Source organism: Cydia pomonella, chromosome 5 (assembly GCF_033807575.1).
Source record: "Cydia pomonella isolate Wapato2018A chromosome 5, ilCydPomo1, whole genome shotgun sequence".
Classification (NCBI taxonomy): Eukaryota; Metazoa; Arthropoda; class Insecta; order Lepidoptera; family Tortricidae; genus Cydia; species Cydia pomonella.
The window spans coordinates 2921914-2940372 of record NC_084707.1 but is presented as its reverse complement, the minus strand read 5'-3'; the positions used below and the strand labels follow the sequence as shown (position 1 = coordinate 2940372).

The 18459-nt window shown below is 39.6% G+C and overlaps 1 protein-coding gene across 3 annotated transcripts in view; it reads right to left on the bottom strand.

The window, feature by feature from the left end:
• Positions 1–1200: 1200 nt before the first annotated feature.
• LOC133518478 (uncharacterized) overlaps positions 1201–18459 on the bottom strand; it is a 103498-nt gene continuing 86239 nt past the window's right edge. For all 3 annotated transcript variants that reach the window (XM_061852184.1, XM_061852186.1, XM_061852185.1), the window contains 5 exons: positions 14165–14336; positions 13661–13848; positions 12096–12267; positions 6247–7740; positions 1201–6062 (listed from right to left, as the gene is read on the bottom strand). In XM_061852184.1, the coding sequence (XP_061708168.1) occupies positions 6058–6062; positions 6247–7740; positions 12096–12267; positions 13661–13848; positions 14165–14336 (2031 nt within the window). In that variant the 3' untranslated portion in view covers positions 1201–6057. The remainder of the gene's footprint in view (positions 6063–6246; positions 7741–12095; positions 12268–13660; positions 13849–14164; positions 14337–18459) is intronic.

Here is an 18459-nt window from a genome sequence, read left to right as displayed (position 1 = left end):
GCGACTAAATTAAAAACACGTTTTAAGATTCCAGACAACAAACCAAACATAACCTACGTAACATTGGCCGAACGCTAATTAGAACCGTAAACTGTAACCGTCCGTTAAGGGCTACGGTTCAATTTGTAATGGTGAATGGTCAATTCTAATCAACATTCGGCCAACACTGCTACGTAATATGTTCGGGTTATTTGTTACCCACCAACAATACTAGAGTCATGGTTGGGAATTAATAAAAGTGAGACTGACCAGGACACACAATAATAACGCTTCCTCTGCTACTTCTACTAAAAGTTCCATAAGAACATCTCGTTTGGTCATCTATATTATTGTGCCTCTATGGTTCAAACACACTTGTCAGTAAAAAATAGCATATAACCGATCTGCAAAACCAAAGTAATTCCATAAGTGTTCCGTGAACAAAGTTTTGTACGGAACACTAAAAAGGCGCGAAATTCAAATTTCTTATGGGAGATCAACCAAAGAGTAAAGTAAGTATATGAGAATAACCCTACGCGTCAACATTTTTTAAATTTCCCGCCTTTTCTACTGTCAAAGTGGCTGTGCCAGAGCTGGCTGTACCTTACACCCGTTTTTTAATCCATTTGATTGTCTACTTTAACGTAAACAAATTAAATCGTAAGTATTTTATGATTATTAAACAAGGTAAAAAATATAAAACCAAATGCACAAAAACTATGTGTTAATCACCACAAACTGAAATAAACCAAAGTACAAAATCATAGAAGATATAGAAGCTTCCTACTTGTACAGTCAGCATCAAAAGTAGCGGATCAAACAAGGTTTCAAAAGTATCTACCATTCTGTAACAGCTCAATAAAATGTGGTGGTTCTCTATGTAGAACAATTAACCCTTTGACCGCCACCGTCGGCTATGGCCGACATCTGAATGACTTGCCAAGGACGCCAACGACGGCTACAGCCGACAGTTTCGCCAATGCAATAGCGACTAACGCGGGACTCTGTAAAGTTCAATTTCGCTTAAATAATCGTGATAGCCAGCGTCCGGGGCACGGCATGTTCCTTTGTCGTCTGGCGTTCAAAAGGTTAAGACGTTCAAGACATACTTTTGATAGTAAATTTTAGACCCTACTTAGGCGGTTTACCCAGAAAGTATTAACTCCTCCTTTTGCTAGTTAAAAAGGGTTTTAGTAAACTTTAAAAGCAATAAAAGTAATATAATTTTCAAAACATTTAATTAATTAGTACATCAAAACAAATAACATACAATTTCAAACATTTCGGCAAGTTGCATTGAATGTATTGGACCGACTAGAAATCTACCGACGGAGCGATACAGAATCACACGTTTAGTAATATAACACCCAATATTCATTCAAAATTCATTCTTAAACTAGTCATATGAAAATAAGGTTCTAATTTAAATACATTTGCTTATAAATTAGTATTCATATTACTGAACGTGCGGCGTATCCGTTGCATATAACAGTATAATTGGGTAGTCACGATATATTAAACAGTTGAGGGACACATTGAAAGAATAGAATAGTAATATTTCTTATTTTATTTAACAATAACCGAGTGCCGGTTACCAGGAAATATATCGAGTGGTGAATTATAATTACATTGAATTGAATCAGATCCATTATAAAAATGAACGCTCAAAAGAAAAATAGCCAACTAGCATGTTTCATGTAACTAAAATTATCATACTTTATATTAAAAATCAGCAATAGTAAAATAGTTATATATTTCAGTCGTACCATTTTTAAATTTATCAAATCATTCAAAACAAGATAGAAATTAAATAACGTCAATATTAAGTCGGCAATATTTTTCTTGTGAACGCTTCAAACTAATTGGAAGACCACAGTGATTGTAATAATTTTATTTGAGAGATCAACTACATTGAACCAGTAATAAAGATATCAAGGATAACGTAGAAGAGAAGAAGAACGTGAACCAAAAGGTTAAAACGTTCATCATTAAAACTTCATTCGTTGATCAATTTGCTTCCTTGACCCTTCTAAGATTTAAAAGGTTTTAAACCACGTAACGTTAAAAAAATGCTTTAATATAAACAAGTTTAAATACTGGACTTGGTCCATGGAAAAGTTAACATGTCCTAAAACTGAGTTTTCAAAGACAATGGCTCAATTACACAGTCGTTCATCACATGAAACAATGTCGGTTGGCAACCTCATACATTTGGCGACCGACTCGGTGAACGACCCGGTATGTTTACGCCATAAGTATAACAAATTTAAATTTTGAGAATTAGCTTTTAACACAAATATGTATTCCTTTCATTTTAGTTTATTTAATATAAACGATCCAGCATGTGACATTCTAAAAGATGATAAATTGTATCATTTGTGACAATCATTAATATGAACTTTGACCTAATTGTGTGATATGTTACAGAACATTTCAAGGTAATAGATACAACAAATCATTTCTTTTTTATAAACATGAGTGGGTTAAGATATTTTACGATTTTCAGTGACATATAATGCATTATCCCTTGCACCATCATTTCAAAAAATTTACGGTTACGGTTTGTTCATTCTCTTCACTGTTTTGCGCTTTTAAAATCATCTAAAATACAAATTTTTATCATTTATTTCTATCGAAGTATATCAATATTTTTACTAAACAATTAGATAATTCTTAATCTTTATACATTTTTTTGTAAAGTTGCTAAATTTTAATGAAACTTTCAATTGATAAATAATCGACTTTGATATAAATACGAAAATCTTGAAAGTGCTTGAGCATAAACTCTTGGCTATTTTGTTCCTAAATGTTGTTTTGTAAATTTTAATTGGACTGATAATCCCCTCGTAGCCTTATTCTATTGAACAATTATATTGTTTCTGGTCCCTGATATCGGTTCTGTGTGTCGAGCTGAAGGCACTCTTGTTGTAAAACTGTGGGTATGGTCAATTGGTCATATACCTATGCTTTTTATAATATATGTGATATTATACCACGCACCATATTGTCATTATTTTAATTTTTGGCAGATTTTTTGAGACCACACCAATTCCTTCTAATATATGTTGCATTATCGATGTTCAAAAATATCAAACTTGTGTTTTAAAAGTTGTACAAGTCGGCCGAAATGATTTACCCTAAACCAACTTGTTCTAGCAACTATGACATGACAAACGAGCTAGACCGAGTTTGATAGTACGAGTAATATGATAATTGGTCTTGCTTTTTCGAAGTGGCCGTAGACCGTGCTCGTCACTTTACTCTGATAGTCGCCGCGACATAAGATGACATGTTTAACAGTTATCAATTGATCCACGTATATGACGTTAAGGCCATCAGTTCAACGGTAGATATAGTCAGGGGGGCGAAACCGATCCTTTCGGTCATTCTCGGTCCCGTTCGGCTCAGCATTGTTCCGAGCAAATATCAGGGTTGGCACAACTTGATGTCCCTTTGCGTGTACGACCACAGATAAGATAATGACATGAATTTTGACAACGTTAAATAGCCGAAAGGGATATTGCCATACATTAAGGGACAGCATGAATCGTCCCTGAATCGCTGTCAAGATTCGGTTTTATAGGAAGGTTATTTTCTGTCGGGTAGTACTATTACTTATTCAGTAGGTATATAAGGGTCAATACATAACAGTCAAATACGTACGAGATCTTAGAAAAAATCCACTATAAATTCAAGCATCATATTATAAATTTTGTAAACTTACTATCAGCCAATAAAGCCAAATTGTTCAGTCCATATTGCCTTATAATTGGATAGTCTCTAATATTCGATTACGCAAAAAGCGACAGAGATTAAGATAGCTTTCTAGAGTCAGACTAAGCTAACTCTGCACTGTGTTTCATAGTAAAGAATGTGCAAGTGTTATTTTAAACGTTATGATTTCATAGAAGTTTGACGTTTATGATAACACTTCCACTGTGTTATCATTATCAAACACGGTGCAATTAAGCTTAGCCTGACTCTAATTAGATTTTTTTGACTATTTGAATAATGAGTTGAATTGAATTTAACATATTTGTCATGTCAGAATTGTCAGCGAGTGTTGGTTCAGGGGTCATTTACACTTACATTAACTACGCTAAAGGTTACACACAGTAATGGCACATTTAACATGTAGCATTCAACATTACTATAAAAAGTATCTGTTATATGATTATAATAAATCTTTGCTCTAATCACATCAGTACAGTTTTCCTTACATATATATTTAGCTACTATGTCGACATTAAGCTAATAATATTTTTCGTTACATATCACAATTTGAGGACATGCAGGCGAAAGATGTGACCTAACTCTTCGACTGGTAGCATTCTCAAATACCATTTTAATAAATTTATTGTAAAACTAACATTGGCGTGTGCAAAGTATATACAATAATAATAAAATTATAGTACTTATAGGTGTATTAAGACGGAATATAGTAAAGATTGAAGAAAAAATATTTTGTGGTTCTTCCCGACAATAATAATATGTGACATTATCTATGAAAAGGGACCTTATTGTCGGTGGCGGTTACGCCATTATGAACGATGCTCCAATATTATAAACAACGTCGCGCTACGCAGTGCGGCGTAAGCGCCATCGACAATAAGGTCCCTTTTCATAGATAATGCCACATATGAGATTTAGGAATTACAGTGTACACGACAATGTTGTTTTTACATATACGTAATGCTGAACTTGAGAAGCCACCTGCCGTTACATTCGGGATAATTTTTTTCAGTCGCAAGTATTATGTCCTCCCGCGCTCAGTAAAGCACTTACTCATACCGATCTTACGCCATCCTTGGCTACATTACAACAATTTAGCTATGACAAAATTTGGCTTTCCTTAGAAAAGGGCCTTGTACATACGGGCCCTTTTCTAAAGAAAACCACGAATATCAGATTCTCAAAATTTTGAAAAAAAAAACGCATACTAATACCATTCGTAATATACGACTCAAGATAGTTTACGTAATATGTAGTTTAATAATTAAAGTTGGCATATTGTCACGGCAAAATTGTTGTAAGTTTTACCTAATGTAATTTATAGGATGGCAATATTTTTTCAAAACATACTTATCGCTATCAAAAGCGACATTCAACTTCCATCGTGTGCTACAATGCATGAGATTAATTGAAATTAATTTACTATTTGATTTCCTCTTTATACAAATAATGACTACTACATATTCACTTATAATTAAAATCAAAAACTATTCAATAACTTGATTTTAGAAGCGTGTAAAAAATGGTCAAGTTCGATAAACTAAAATCATGATTATAATTTATCGAATCAAATCGTCAATTTAAATATATTAGGATAATTTAAAAACGTTCAAATAACATACTTAACATTAAATTAACACACGAATTACTTCCAGAAAACTCAAATAGTAGATTACTTCTTTTATAACTTAACGAATACAGGTCAGTATTTTCATGTAGGTATTGTAACTTCCAACTACAATTTAATAAAAAAAGTAATCCGGAATCGAAAGTACTGTCCCATAATCTGTAAATCTTAACTTAATAGGGCTTCATCTTTAATAACATTTCCAAAGCTGCGTAAAACAATTTAATCGATCATCGATTAAATTCTCCACCTAACTTAACCCTCGAACATCAAGCATAACAACATGATTATGTATATTCCTATTCGCATCGACACTTACAAAACTAATTAATGTAATAACAACATCGATACAAAGCTATCACTATTTACATAAAATTCAGAAATGACGTCCATCCACTCCCACGGATACTCCAAGGATTCAGTTGCATACAATGTATATGTAATTTATTAGCCCTGTAATACTGACTCACATGAAAACATAATTGACTCGTCCGCTGTTTACAGACATCCAGACACTCCATACACGAATATAATATTGAGAATCATTAACACTTCCAGCCATCGCAAGGAGATGTGTCCACGTCGCTTGTCCTAGCATCCATTCATCCGGTCCATTAAAAATTCACGTAAAAACTGCTTTGAGCATTCGACACGTCACTATATTATGAAATGCATATGCATAGCACTGTCTGTTCCCGGCCGTCCCGGGGCGCCGCAGTTTAAACTGCAAAAAAAAAACATTAGGTTAATTTTGTCAACGTAATATTGGCACAATTTAACACTTATTTCCTAAAATATATAAATCAAACGGCAGCTAAAAATAGCCGCATTATTGTCGCATAAACTTAATCGTAAGGCAGTTCGTACAGAATGATTAACAAACGAGACCAATCAGAAGTAAAACTCACCCTGGTCGAAGGTGCTCGGGTTGATGTAGGAGAGCAGGTCGCTGTCGCTCATGTCCGTGAGCCCCTGCACGGGCGCCGTCATCTCCTGCGACACGGCCTGCGACACGGCTTGCGACACGGCCTGCGACACGGCCTGCGTCACGGCCTGCGACACGGCCTGCGACATGGCCGACAGCGGCGGGTCGGCCGCCGGCTCGCTCGGGCTCGGCTGCTCCGGCATCTGCATCGCGGCGCCGCCCGCGCTCTCCGTCGTCAGGATGTTGGCGGTGTTGATCGCCGACGTCACGAGCGCGTTCATGGTCGAGTCGGACGTCAGGATCTCCGCGGCCGCGTTCAGGATCATGGACTTGACGGCGGAGGGGGGCGTCTTGACCGACGACGTCAGCTCCGTCATCATCATGAGCTCCTCCTGCGACGGCGCCGGAGTCTGCATGACCATGCGCGGCCCGGCATCGCACAGCATGCTGGGGGACACTTGGGGGTTTAAGATCACGTCGGGGGAGATTGCGGATGTCGGCAGAGGGGCCATCAGAGTGTCGTGAGGCGGCACCGCGCCGACCGCCGCCGAGGGGCTGAGCAGCACGTCGGACGCGTGCGACGCCGTCGAGGACGACGCGGACGCGCCGGACAGGTGGTCTTCCACGCGGGAGTTGACCAGCTCGTCGAGCTTGGCCGCGTCGGCCGGCAGCATCACCGCCGTCGCTTTCATCGCGTCCTCCACCAGGGCCTCCATGTGTGCGGTCTGTTGCGCGATCCGCTGCTCTATCTGATCGGTCTCCATCTCCATCTTGGTTATCGTGAAAGGGTTGAACGGCTCGGACGGCCGCTGCTGAGGCTGCGACATGTGGCCGAAGGTGAGCAGGCCGGGCTCGGCGGCGGCCTGCATGCTCGCGGCCGCCACCTGCATGCTCGCGTCGGCGATCATCAGCTCGCGGTTCAGCGCCTTCATGTCCTGCTGCATCGGCATCGCGTTGTTCTTGGCGGAGATGAGCCGGTGCATCGGATCCATGGGCATCGGCATGGGCATCGGCGCGGGGTACATCTGGCCGCCCGGGTCGTCCGAGTTGAAGATGGCGGCGGTGACGGACTCGACCATCTTGTCGGTCTGCACCTGGTTCTGGATGGCCTGGAGCTGCTGGGTGAAGGAGGCGAGGGGCGAGGGCGGCTCGCTCTGCGGGGCGGCGGGCGGGGACAGCTTGATGGCGTCGTAGGCGGCGGCGAAGGAGCCGTCGCGGCCGGCCTCGGCCTTGAGGCGCAGGTCGACCACCTTGAGGTCGTCGGAGAGCAGCGGCGCGCGGCGCTCGGGCCCGTCGGGGCCGCAGGAGTCGGCGTGCTCGTGCAGGCTGTGCTGGCTGGAGTCGTCCTGCAGCTCGGCCTTGAGCCCGAGCGGCTCGTGCGGGTCGGGCACGATGAGCGAGGGCCGGCGCGCGGGCGGCGCGGGCGGCGGCATCATGGCGCCGCCCCACAGCAGCACGGGCCGCGCGTCCTCGGCACCTGCGACACGGACACGGCTCACGTCAGTAGGCGGCGGGGCGGCCGGGGCCAGCCTAACTAAGTGCCTCGGGGCTGTCGGGCACTGGGCAGCTAGCTACGTGTGCGTGGAGTCTGTACCTACAGTCAGTCTGAAGTGTTCGTGAGCAGTGAGTTCGTCTCGTATACTAAGAGTGCGTGCAATAGGTACAAGTTTCGCCCATAGTCAATTAAGAAATTCGAATGAAAATCATATACTTGATTATGTGTGAATTTGTTGCGTATTATATGAAAAAGTGTTATTTTTAATTGTGTCGCGTGGAAGTCCTTTCCTAACTGCACTAACATTTTAAGATATTTAGAGGTCTTAAACTTCTTCTAAACGAACGACGTAATAGACTCTGGTACCTACAGCTGACCTATAACTATAGTATTTTTCACATAGTTTGGGTACGATGACAGCTCTCAGTCTGCCATCAATACATATTATCAATCAGAGGGGACACTTACAAGGAAAGGTACCCAACTGTCCGGTTCCGATTTGATTTATATTTATATATGTTATAGAGTAGTCTAACGGACACGTATTTTTTTTTAGCTGCCCAAACTCAACCTATTGGGAGAAATTGTCCTCCAAAGTACTAAAAAGTCACTAAATCTTCTAACTCCTATAGAAAGTGATGCTCAAGCAACTTGCTAGTTAATGGCTTGTTTGAGTATATGTTTGAGAACAGGAAAAAATAATGTACATGTGTTTTGTTATACAAGTTGCTTGAGCATCATTTTCTATAGGAGTTAGAAAATTTAGTCATTTTTTAGTAATTTGGAGGACAATTTCTCCCAATAGGTAGAGTTTGGGCAGCTAAAAAAAATACGTGTCTGTTATTTTAGACTACTCTATAACATATATAAATATAAATCAAATCGGAACCGGACAGTTGGGTACCTTTCCTTGTTAGAAATGCAGTTAAGGTTACTAAAGATGGTGGCGATTTCTATTAATTGGATCCATTGGATTCGGACAACCTACTTTTGCGTAAAGTTGACTTCGATTATGCAAACTACATCACCAAATGTCACTATAAAATTGAAAGCAATAAACGTAATAAAAATTATTTGCTTAACTTTTAGGTATGTTGTGTGTTTTCATTTCATTATTTTAAACCTTACTACATAATATTAGGTCTACTTGGGCAGTTTACAAGTCAATATTTTGGTTGATATCTTGTAAACAAAAAAAATGTATAAGTTACAAGCAATCAAACAAATAATTGACTTGTAAACCGCCCAAATAGACCTGATATTTTGTAGGTCGAAAGTCACATACTGATGCATTGTAAATGTTCACGCACACATACATAGTTAAATTCGGATTCAAGAGGACTCTCTTCTCCTATTATACTTATTTCACTCTTTGGTTTATACATATACATTTTACGGAGGTGACAGCTGTCAACGTACAGAGATTGTTAAGTTACTATGCATGCAAACTTTGCACAGTCGGACTCAGCCACACTGTAACATTAAGTAAGCTGCAGAGATAACTGCCCCCCCCCCCCTGCAAATAAGTTTCTATGGAAATTTAAAAATGTTAAAAAATATCTGAGTGTCTGTCTTTCGCGAGCATTTACAGTACCCTAATACTGCATACAATAGTTATCGAGAGGCATACGAGCCTGTAGCAAAAGGCAAAGACAACTTCTTTGGAATATAGACGCTCACCTAGAACAGTAAAGTAGATATAAACAAAATGGTAAAGTTAACACAGAAAGCTCAGAACAACCATAAAATTGTCTCCGCAGAAAATAAATCAAAAGCCACTGCAGATAATAAATTCTACTAAAGCGTACTCTAAAAACGATGATAATCTTAGAAAACTGAACAAAATATTGTAACGAATCCCAAAGATACAAATACCTTGAATACGTACTTTATAGAAAGTATGAAAGACTTACCAAAGAAAGGTGCCTTGCAATATAAAATTACCAATAGTACTCAGCCTATGTTTATGCCTCCATCCACAGAACATGACATTGTCAGCTTTTTATAAGCTTTCCAAGATAGTAAATAATGTACTTGGTGCTTATCTTATCATGGACTTTTTGCATCGGTACTACGATATGGAGTCAACTTTTGGGGCAATACAGCTGATAAAGACGTAGTGCTTAAAGCTCAAAAAAATGTGTACGGCTAGTGTGTAGTCTAAAAATTATAGATAGTTGTATTCCGTACTTTAGCACTAAATATCCTAACTTTGGCGTATCTATATATCTTGGAAATGTTTGTCTTTGTGAAATGTAATCCAAACCTTTTTGATAAAATTGCTGACACAGGAAAGCTCACTGTGCGATCTCAATAATAAAATTAATTATGCCATAAAGTGTGTAACACAACCATGATGCGCAAAAGTGTGCTAGGAATGGCACCTCAACTATATAATACAATTCCGAACACTATTAAAGAAACACAAACTTTAAGAAAGCGTTCAATTCACTGCTACGCAAGAAATGTTACTATAGTATACAACAGTTTTGGAATGATAATGATTTATAGCTCGTTTTATTTGTAGTTCTTTAAAATTTCATAGTTGAAGTTCTTTAATCTTTAATATTTATTGTTTTTAATTGATATTGTGAGTTAGCTTTCTGAAGAGTTTTATTATTTTTGTAAATGATTTTACTAATGACGCATACCTGTGCATGTTTAATTAAGTGTATATATAAACAAATTCCTACGCCTAGCGGCAAAACATAGCGTTCGCAATATGCTTTATCTTTAATACCTACTATGCACCTACGATATAACGAAGTCAGTTATCTCTGCAGATTACTGTACCTAATAAGTTGAAAAATAAAAGGTATCATTTGTTATGACTCGAATACGTGTTTAATATATATAACTTTATAAGTGCTGTGAGTGTTTAGGTATATAGTTAAAAGATATATGTAGGTAAGATATAAATATAAGAATGGAATGAACCAAAGAGGAAGTGTGATCCGAATTATGTTCATATATATTTTTTAATTCAGAGCTAGTTTACCTAGCCTTCAGTGTTAGGTATTGCATATTGATATAATGTATAAATATAAAAATGCAAATTATATGAGGGAATTTAGATTATTCATAGTTTTAATTATGAATTTAACTTTCCTCTAATTTTGAGACGTCAAAGGTACTTTAAATATTTTGTCAACGCAATTAATAAAGCAGATCCAGATGGAAAAAGGACTTCAATATTTCGTGAGTGTCTCATGTAGTTAGAAAAATGTTGTTTCGTGTGTTTGTCGCGTTGTGTGTGCGTGCGTGTGCGTGTGTCAGTACCGTGTTGGAGTCGCGCGGCGGCCGGCGGCGCCCCTCTACCTAGACAGACCTAGCTTGAACAGAAGGGAAAAAAAGAAAGGAATACGCCAGTTACGCATCAGTCATTTCTTCCAAAAAGTTCAATATGTTGTACTGCGAACTTAATGTAGCATGCAACACTCATGGCAGCTAATTTTTGCGACATTACGGAAGCAATATCAAACGGTATCACCGCCCGAGCCTCCGTCAATAATTAAAAAAAAGTTAAACCATAAACAAAATTAACAATTGTTTTTACACTGACAGAGACTTGGGCGCAACGTGGCAACAACAATCAACATCAAATGAAAATTCAAAAGTAGTTGGTAAGTAATCATCCAATATTTAAAAAACAATAACATTTATATTATCATAAAATTATTAATTATGGACAGCTTAAGCCACAGGATAGTTAAAATCAGTTACTTTTTACTGATATAAACAATTAAAATAATTGATTTATCTCGAACTAAAGAATAATCTGGGAAAACCTTTATAATTAATTAAGGTATTCCCATAATGTTAATAGTAAGCCATAATGTATTGATACTGTTTCAACATTAAATACAAGTACACATATAAATAGTTATAATTAGTACATTAGTGTACACAAAGCAACTTATAAAGCTGGTGTATTATCTAGCTTTATACAGGACGAATATATTCTATAGTTAAGTACGAACCACATTGACAGCAATTTGATAAATAAACACCATGTTAATTTAGAAAAGCGATGTTATGCTACGTTGTATTAGTTTATTGTAAATTTGTAGGCGGTTTGCATTATTCGAACAAGATATTTCATTAATGTGTTAGTTTCAATGACGCCATCTTGTTTAATTTGGACTTCACATAGTCTGTCTCATTTAAATAAAAGATACTACAATATTTATTTAGTATTGTTACACGTTTCACAATTATCAAAATCAATTAACAAACCACAAACAAGAATCAAACTTTTTAAAATCCGACATGTGTCGTCTCAAAATGGCGGCATAACCTAAAAGCGCAAGCCCAAGCTCCCTCGCCGCCGGGTTTACCTTGCGTGTGGTGTCGGGTGCAGTGCTGCGGGCCCGTGTCCAGCGCCGGCGGCGTGTACGTGAAGCTGTGCGGCTCGGACGCCTTGCCGCCCGACCGGACGAACAGTTGCACGGAAACGGGCTCGGCGATGTCCGTGCGGATGTACGGCGGCACGCAACACACTAGGTGTGTCTACAAGGAAAACCAAATTATTGAAATACGATTGATATCGTTCAAATCTACTTAGTGAATCAAAAACGTTCGGGAAAATGGGCGACTTTCCTGTGGACCTTATGCAAGTTAACGATTTGGGTATATTTTACTTTACTGTCCATTTATTTTATTTTTTAGTGTAAGTATACACGGGAATGATTTACACTAAAAAAGTTTTTGAGCCTAGTATATATCGTATCTCGTTAATAATGGTAGACCTTAATTGTATGTATGTTCAGTCTCCGAAACCATTAATTTTCGCTGAACTGATGTATCAGTTCACATCGGTAACTTTTAAGGCCCTCTATCATTCGTTTGATTCGTAACGGTCATGACGCCGTGTACATATATTTTCTTGCTCGTAACGTATTTTCCCAAATATTAGAACTAATAACAACCTCATTTATATATCCGCTACCTTATCTAAGCTATCTTCATCCTATTGAATATCTGGTCACATTTACGGTTCGATTTTTTGTGGTTATTAATGTGTTTTGGAGTGTCAATTAATAATTTACTGTTTAAGCATTTCAAATTGAATTTTACGAATGATAAGATGCTCTTAACTATTTTATTGACGCACACAAATATATTTAGGTAAATATAGTCAAACATCTATTTGAGAGGGGTTTTAGAATTAATTGGAGCCCTATCAGTTAACCCTTTGACCACCAAATACGTCAACTGAAGCGCGCGACAGCAACCCAATATCGACCTTCGTGCATTCCGACAAGATTCATGATGACGCGCATCGCATTCAACGCGTGGCGTTCAATAAAGTTCGCATTTCATGTCATGCTGTAGCTGTTACAAGACACGCGATTACTTGAGAACAATATTCCAGCAGGTACACTTTAAAAAGCTATTTGACTTGAGCACAGCCACTTACCTGCTGCAAAAACTCCTTGACAGGCACGACTTTATCTTCCCATCCAGGCGATGGCAGAACACGACACCTATCTCCTTGAGGAAGTTCTTAGCAGGTCCACTAGAGAGAACTATCAGATTTGAGCAGTCAAGTTACCTGTTGCAGGAACTCCTTGTCAGACACCGCCTCATCCTCCAATATGCTCCGTCATTTCTGACGATGGCAAAACATGACGCGCGTTTCCTCTAGTTTATCTCAGGTCCATTAGAGTGAGCTGTCGTACTTGAATACAGTCAAGTTTCCTACTGCAGGAACTGCTTGTTAGAACACTTCGTCATTCCAGTTCCGCCAGTTCTAGCAACGGCAGAACACGATGCGGGTCTCCATGGGGAAGTTCACTAAATGGAGCTATCGGATTCTAGCACACTGCAGGAACTCCTAGTCAGGCAAAGGTTCGTTCTCAGCTTCAGAAATCTGTAATAGTCTAGAGCAAGTTCAATTTACCTGCTGCAGGAACTCCTTGTCAGGCACGACTTCATCTTCCCATATGCTTCTTCCGTCCTGACGATGACAGAACACGACGCGTGTCTCCTTGAGGAAGTTCTTCCCCAACAGGTACAGCTCCAGGCCCCCCGTCGCCGGACAGGACACTAGAGACTTTCGACACACTTCCGGCACGCCAGGGGGTTGCGCTAGAAAAATAATCAACGTTTATAAAAAGTTTATAGAGGATCGTGGCAGAGTAGACATAATTGGTTCAAGTCATGACTGCGTCAGAATGTAGGTAGATACAAATTTTTGTACTGAGGAAATGATGACACGACTAGCGTTACTAGCTTTTTAAAGTCCTGACATTTAATTACAACGCTAACCACAAGTTTAGAAGGTTTTAGATCTTCGCCAACCTTGTTTGGCTCTTCAGTCGCACCATTGCAGTAAATGTCTACACGGTAATATGACGATACTCCATGCAGTACGATCCATTGAGACATGCAAGTTTGTACTCACTGCATATGATCTGCGTGGAGCAGACTTGCAGCGTCTCGGTCTGTCCGTCCGCGTTGACGATCTCCGTCCGGAACACCATGCGACAGCGGGTAGACTTCTTCTTGCCGCGCGACACGTGCGCCGCCGGCCCGCCCAGCTCGCCGAACCGGTGCTCCACGTCCACGTTACGCTCCTGCGGGACAAACGTATGTACATGACACATTAGTGTTTTCGATTAATTACTTGTCGCTATGGGTCTAGATCCAGACCTCATAGTAATAAGATCTCATGCACCTCGAACTGGCACACGACTTTATAAAAATAAATAAAATAATAAAATGTTTTTATTTAACCTCACAAAAGATAATTTTACAAAATAAACTTAAGTATTTTTTTTTTTTTTTTTACCTTTGCGAGGGACTGGAGTCTGAACTAGGTTAGACCTGTATTACAGATCTCCAGGCCCTCACCCCGGAAATACAAGTTGCAATTATATAGTTACACTAAAAAAGTGACTGACAATGATAATTTATGAGGTACATAAAAGTAAAAAAGAAAAAATGATGAAAGTAGGGTAGTGTGCATGCCTAATTTAGTTTATAATACGTGTGTTATGTGAGTGTGTGTGTGTATGTGTGTGTGTATGTATGAGCTGAAAGGAGATCCTCAATTTCTTCATATGTCAAAGTGACCAGCCAGTTTGTTACTTTCAATTTGCATTCTCTAAATGTCAATTTATAAATTCCAAGTAGCCTATTTATTTTGTTATATAATTTTGGGCTCAGATAGTGAAAAAGCCGTCCTGCTAGTACCAGGCGGAAACTATGAACCTCACAAACATGGTCTCTACGACGCCTTTTCGAAGTACCATCCTCTATAAATTCAAGGGTTTTATGTTTCCTTATAATGACCTGTCTAATAAATAAACTTCTTACTGTTAATAGTTTGCATTCCTGATATAGTTTAGAAGTAGGATATAAAAAGGGTTTTTTTTGTCATAACCTTTAATACAGCACACTTATGTTTGAATAACGAATATAAATAAACAAACAATCAACATTGTATTGGTTTTATTAACGCACGGGGCATCCCATAGAAGGCACTTCTTACGTCAACAACAATTCTATTCTTATACGCAAAAGTTACTAAATAGTTGTATTCATTATTCGGCACTGTTTATTTACAACATGTCCTCATAAAGATTTATTCTTTATGTGTTCTCTACTTTATCAAGATTTAGGTATTTATTTAGGCTTTCTGACAGACTAGAAATAATATCTAAACACCTCTTCATATTTTCTCCAAAATCTGTACGATAAACATAAAAGGCAATTAAACTATTTACCATTGTCAACATCAACAACAGTCAACAAAATTACCTTACATAATTACTTCGCATAATATTAAATAGGTAAAGTATAAGTTGAAGTAAGAGATTAGTTTCAGTTGATCATGTGTTGCGAGCCGGGCGTGTAATTGGGCGATAACGTATCGGCGGCCTTCACCTCAATCTCGAAGCTTCTCAGCTCAACCAAAGCCGAAATTAAAACTTAGAAGAAATATTTGCAAAAATACCTACAAAAGTAAATTAGCCTAAATACTTTAAATATAATGGGTGAGATCAAAGCACATCGTCTCCGCTGGTTTGGTCACCTCGAAATAATGGGTGCGAAGATCGGGCAGTCAAAAGGGCTTACTGGACACCATCCTAATATCGCATTCCCATTGGTCATCCTAATATCGTTGGGCGGTTAGAGTGGACGCAGATCTGCGTGAACTCGGCGTCGGAAAAAGCTGTAGCGATACCGCTCTGGACCGATCAAAGTGGCGTGCTCTTGTGTTGGAGGCCAAGACTCATTTTGGGTTTCCGCGCCAGCCATTGAAAATGTAAATATTTACCACAATTCAGTGTCACTAGTCGGGCGCCATTCATTTATTACGTAAGACGGTTTTAGTCAGGTTTTGACCCCCCCTCCCCTCCCCCCCCCCCTCTCCACACAATCAACACAAGACTCAAGAATCTACAGGAATAAATTAATGCATGTTTGGTTTGTAACAATTTAAATTACACACAATTTATTGAGCTTACTGTGGGACTTGTCAATTTGTGGAATAATGTCCTATAATATTTGGTAATAATCACTGCTCGGCACTAAGATAAAATAAGTCGTAATCGTCCCCCTAAATCGTCTTACGTAATAAATGAATGGCGCCTAATACATTAAAGGTAAAGGGTAATATTAGAGTAATAATATAACAACGAAGTTGCTCCACGTACAGTCGACGACAAAGATATGTTTACATTTTTCGCCTTATTACAATGAAGTAACCTGCAAAAGTGTAAACATATCTTTAACATCGACTGTACTATTTCACTAATAACCAACCATCACGTGTTCGAAGAAGCAATATCCCTGACTCCGCGGTCAGCGGCGATATGGCCGGTCTGTTGCCAACCGAGCCAGCCTCACCCCAGACTGGCCTATCTACTGTTTGTACAACAAACACACCCTACTCACGTGAAGCTTTGACGCAGATTCGTGGCCAGTGTGTAATGTTTTGACGATAATGGACGGGTCAGCGGGGGTCGCAAAACTTATCGAAAAGCATAAAAAATCTCGTACTGGTTCATTAGATAGGTAGGTTTAATTTAACGTAATACTTCAATGTCAACAAGATATGAAATTAAGGAGTAGAATTGCTAAATAAAGGGGAATAATTTGTAGTACAGTCAGCGTCAAATATGTTGTAGCAGTCAAAGTGGCGAAATAGTTTGGTACACCCTACACCATACTAAATATATGGTGTACCGAACTATTTGGCTACTTTGGTTGCTACAAAGTATTTGATGCTGACTATACATCACAAATATTATGAAAGTAAAGAATCATGGAAAATATTAAGAATTGTCTCTTGTGCACTCGATAGTGAAGGATATTCCACCCTTATTTCTGTCTGTTACCTTACATGGGCTTAACTTAAACCAATCATGGTCAGGGGCGGCCTTTGGGGGTGGCGAACGGGGCAACCGCCCGGGGCCTCGCGCTTGAGGGGGCCTCGCTCTTGAGAAGGCCTCCGGGGCCTCGCGCAACTGGCTGAGTAGTTTTTTTTACGTGAAACATGAGTAGAAGCAAAATCGATGCAGAAGTTATCTAAGACGGACTCTTAAACGTCTATAAAAAGATCTAAGAGGGTTTAATTGCAAAAAAACAGTTGTAAAAAAGTGTCATGGCACGATCGCTTATTATATTTTTGAAATAGCGCTCCACATCAGGCCTAAAGCCCGAGGCTAAATGCCGATTTACTGCACAGCCGTTATCGTATGACTCAAAAAAAAGTGCATACGGCTGAAGGCGCGCTTCCATACGATGCTAAAGGTTGAGTAGCAAGAGAATAGAGATCATATTATTGTCCAGGCTATGCTCTCCTGCAGCTTGGCCTTGCATGGAAACGCTCCTCGATCGGATGGTTGGGCCTTCTTGTCAGATTTCAAGCTCTGATCTCTCGTAGACCGACCTTTGGCCTCACGCGGAAGTCCTTCGGTCCTTCGTGGAGGTCAGCCTTAGGTCTTGCGTTTTAAAACACTTGGCCATTGGTTTTTGTCTGTAACTCGGCCTTTGGCCACGCCTAAATGCGCTGCAGGAAAGTTATAGGTCTTACTGAAACACTAAGCCAAGCTTGGCTTGGCTTTCAGTCTTGCTTACACTTGGCCGCTGGTTCAATTTCAAGTTGTGTTCTCGGGACTGCCGGTCTTATCCTTGCGGAGCTTAGCCGTCAGCCTCGCTCACTCTGTGAGTTCGATTCCAAGCTCTGATTTCCTGCAGCTCAGTCTTCAGCTTCGCATGGGAAGCCATCGAGATTTGATGCCCCGGTCCTTCTGTCCTAGGCGGAGCTCGGCTTTCTGCCTCGCTTCTCGCTTTATATCACATAGATAGTCAGTTCATGACCGAGTTCCATTCTCTTGAAGGATCCTTTGGACTGTCTACAAAGAGTTTCCCTGATACAGCCTACCAATTTTTATTATTTAGCAGTAAACACAGGGGCCTCGCAAAGATTTTCCGCCCGGAGCCTCGCAGAGGCTAAGGCCGCCACTCGATGGTTCTCAGATGTTCAAACTAGCACTGATACAATGAAAACTGAGGCACTTGGCCAAGGCCATAACCCGGTTTTTCGGGGGCAAAATCGTACCATAGGTACTATTGTTAGCACTGGTATGGTACACAGATAAGATATCGATAGCAAGGTATTAACTAAATCATAATAACAAATGTGACTCATCCTTGAAGTAAACAATATTAATTAAGAGTGTTAGTTCC